The 2628-nt window shown below is 49.8% G+C and overlaps 1 protein-coding gene across 1 annotated transcript; it reads right to left on the minus strand.

Moving 5' to 3' along the window:
• Positions 1 to 602: 602 nt before the first annotated feature.
• H257_18963 (hypothetical protein) lies at positions 603 to 2243 on the minus strand (the record flags this gene model as incomplete). The annotated part of the gene is made up of 2 exons (XM_009848114.1): positions 603 to 1142; positions 1194 to 2243. The coding sequence occupies 2 exons, from the start codon at positions 2241 to 2243 to the stop codon at positions 603 to 605; spliced, it is 1590 nt and encodes a 529-aa protein (XP_009846416.1).
• Positions 2244 to 2628: the final 385 nt, after the last annotated feature.

Genomic DNA, 2628 nt, shown 5'->3' on the forward strand with positions numbered 1-2628 from the left:
TGGCGAGATTCCAACGTTGGTCCAAGTCAACGTTCCAGGTGCATTGGATCCATCAACGATGTTGTACACTGGCAACTTGACTTGGTTGCTCATCTCCGACGATGACACTGCTTGATACAATTCCGATGTGGTATCGCATGCATAATCACAGTCCAAGTGCCTGGTTACTGATGTCTGCTGGCAACCAGGAGTGCGTTTTCAATGTCAATGTCGTCGAAGTCATCAGGCTCAGTGCGACCATCGTCGTTTTCCATTTGGATGTTCTGTTCTTCCTCCCTGGATGTTCTTGTCTTTGCGGCCTTCTTTCGGCCGACATGGTAGTCTTGCATGAAATGGTACACTTCAGCAGAACCAGTCCTCATCGTAGGTTGAAATGCTTCTCACGCGTCATGCCATGTTGAGCCGTGTGGGCACAAATCCGACAACACACGAAATGGTTTGAAAAGTACCAAAGCAACTTGGGCGTGGAAATCTCTCTCCTCGGTTTCAAACAATCCCCAAAGAATGGCACGCACAAACCACCAGTTAGAACGGGAATACGCGCCAAGCGATGTACCCCAATGCACTTCGACTTGTGCAGGGAATATCTTTCCATGAAGAGTTTATTTATCGGACGATGTGCCGTCTGCGCAATTCGCGCGGAAGAACTTTGACGTGAACTCAAACCATGAGATGTCCTTACACATGCCATCAGGTCTGTTGATGTAATCTTCTGCTGGACCAACCGGTACAAATAAGGTTGATTTCTCAGGGCGACTTGGTCCAGCAAGTGGTGAAGTATCTTCTTCGTCGTCACTTTCGAGGTCTGAGGAGTCACTTTCCGACCCATCGTTGGAGGATTCGATGTGAGAAGCATCACATTCCCCCAGTTGTGGACGCGTGATACCCTTGATGTTGGTGGCCACTTCAAGTTGAAATGGAGTGTCGCTGTGTTGGTGCAAGAACTTCAACACGTGGCGGATGGACATTTTCTTGTAAAAGTGGCTTGTGTAAGCGCACGACTCGCGCAACAGGTACAAGGCACACAACGGGCCAGCAATTTCTTGTTTTCTCGTCATGTCGAACATGAGCGACGCCAAGCGACGACGGCACTTGACTTCATCGGACAGGGCCACCCCACCTTCAGCTGTTGAGAGTTCTCGCTGAATGCGCGCGTCAAAAGCAGCGAATGACAGGGCCGTTCAACATTCAACCTTCTGTTGGCCCTTGGTGGTGTACTTGCAGGCGTAGTAGATGCGCTCAGCCATTTCAGCACCACCGATCATGATTTGAATGTCGTGATTGCACTTGAAAGCACAAAGGATGACATCGCTGTATCCATTGATGTACTCTTCGCCGAGCCTCCTCACGAGCAAGATTGCAGACGTGCCAATGCGTCCAACTTCAACTCGGGCCCGAGGGATCAAATATCGGCACATTTGTGCACCTCTTGTGTTGCGGCTTTGTTTGAAGCACGAAGAGCAATGCGACCACCAATGCACTTGCAACACTGATGCCAACGTAGCAATGACAAACAAGACCGTCTCGTCAGGTAGTCGGGTCTCATTTGGCCCAAACGGCATGCTCGACAGCTCGCGGTAGATAGGATCCAAACAAAATGGGTCTTTGTCGGGGGCAACGTACGTATTCGACGCTGTGTTGGACTCTTCGAGATTTGCTCGCGCACCAGCCAGAAGCTCTTGATAGTCGACGTTGGATTCCATGTGGACAGTGCCTGCTAGGTATGCCTGGAAGCTCGAACGCATGTGGTCATGTGCTCGCTCGGGATCATACTCCTTTCCGGCTGTTGACTTCAAGAACGATGCTTCCTCGTTCAAGTACTTGTCAATTGCAGAATGAGAAAGCTTGGGCAACTCAACAGGCCACACTGTTGGCCTCGAATGAAAGAGGGCTTGCCGAACCAAGTGCTGGGAGCTGACCATCGTGTTGCAATGTCCACACTTGGCCATAATGGGCTCTTTTGGAAGCACGCCTTCTGAGCGACGTGGTTTTTCGAAGGCTGTCAAGGGAGGGTCGAGCGCTTCATACTTGGTATCCACATGCTCACACGCCTTGCAGGGGGTCTGAAGGAGGTCAATGGACAGCGAATTGGACACAATGCCCTCTGAGTACTTCAGCACCATCGCTTCATAGTTGAGGTCTGCCTGCAATCGGGCCTCGAACTCGGACGTGGAACGTGGAGCGCTATAAACCCAAGCAAGAAGGTGCAAGTGAAGCGTCCCTCGACCTTGAGTCTCAACCATTCCAAAGTACGCCTTGACATGGCCGGATAGTTCGCCAGACTTTCTTGGTCGACCACTAGTCTTGTCGAAACCCACAACGACTTTGGTGAACGCCTGGATGCTTCGATCGAATACAATGATCTACAGTTAACGTTAACCTAGGGAGTTAGTTAGTACAAAGTACTACGAGCACAAGATTTAACTGTATACAAGTAGTGTGTGCAGTATGTAGTACTAAGAAGTCGAGACAGTATTTAGGAACGGAGTAGTTCTATGTACTATGTACTATATGCAGATGTACGAATTCAAGTGGGGTACGTACTAGTGTGGTAAAACCATTGTCAAACCAACATTGTGGGCCAACATTTCAATGAGCCCATCATTCCCGAGCAGACCAACATTCCCT

This window comes from Aphanomyces astaci, assembly GCF_000520075.1.
Source record: "Aphanomyces astaci strain APO3 unplaced genomic scaffold supercont1.285, whole genome shotgun sequence".
NCBI lineage: Eukaryota > Oomycota > Saprolegniomycetes > Saprolegniales > Verrucalvaceae > Aphanomyces > Aphanomyces astaci.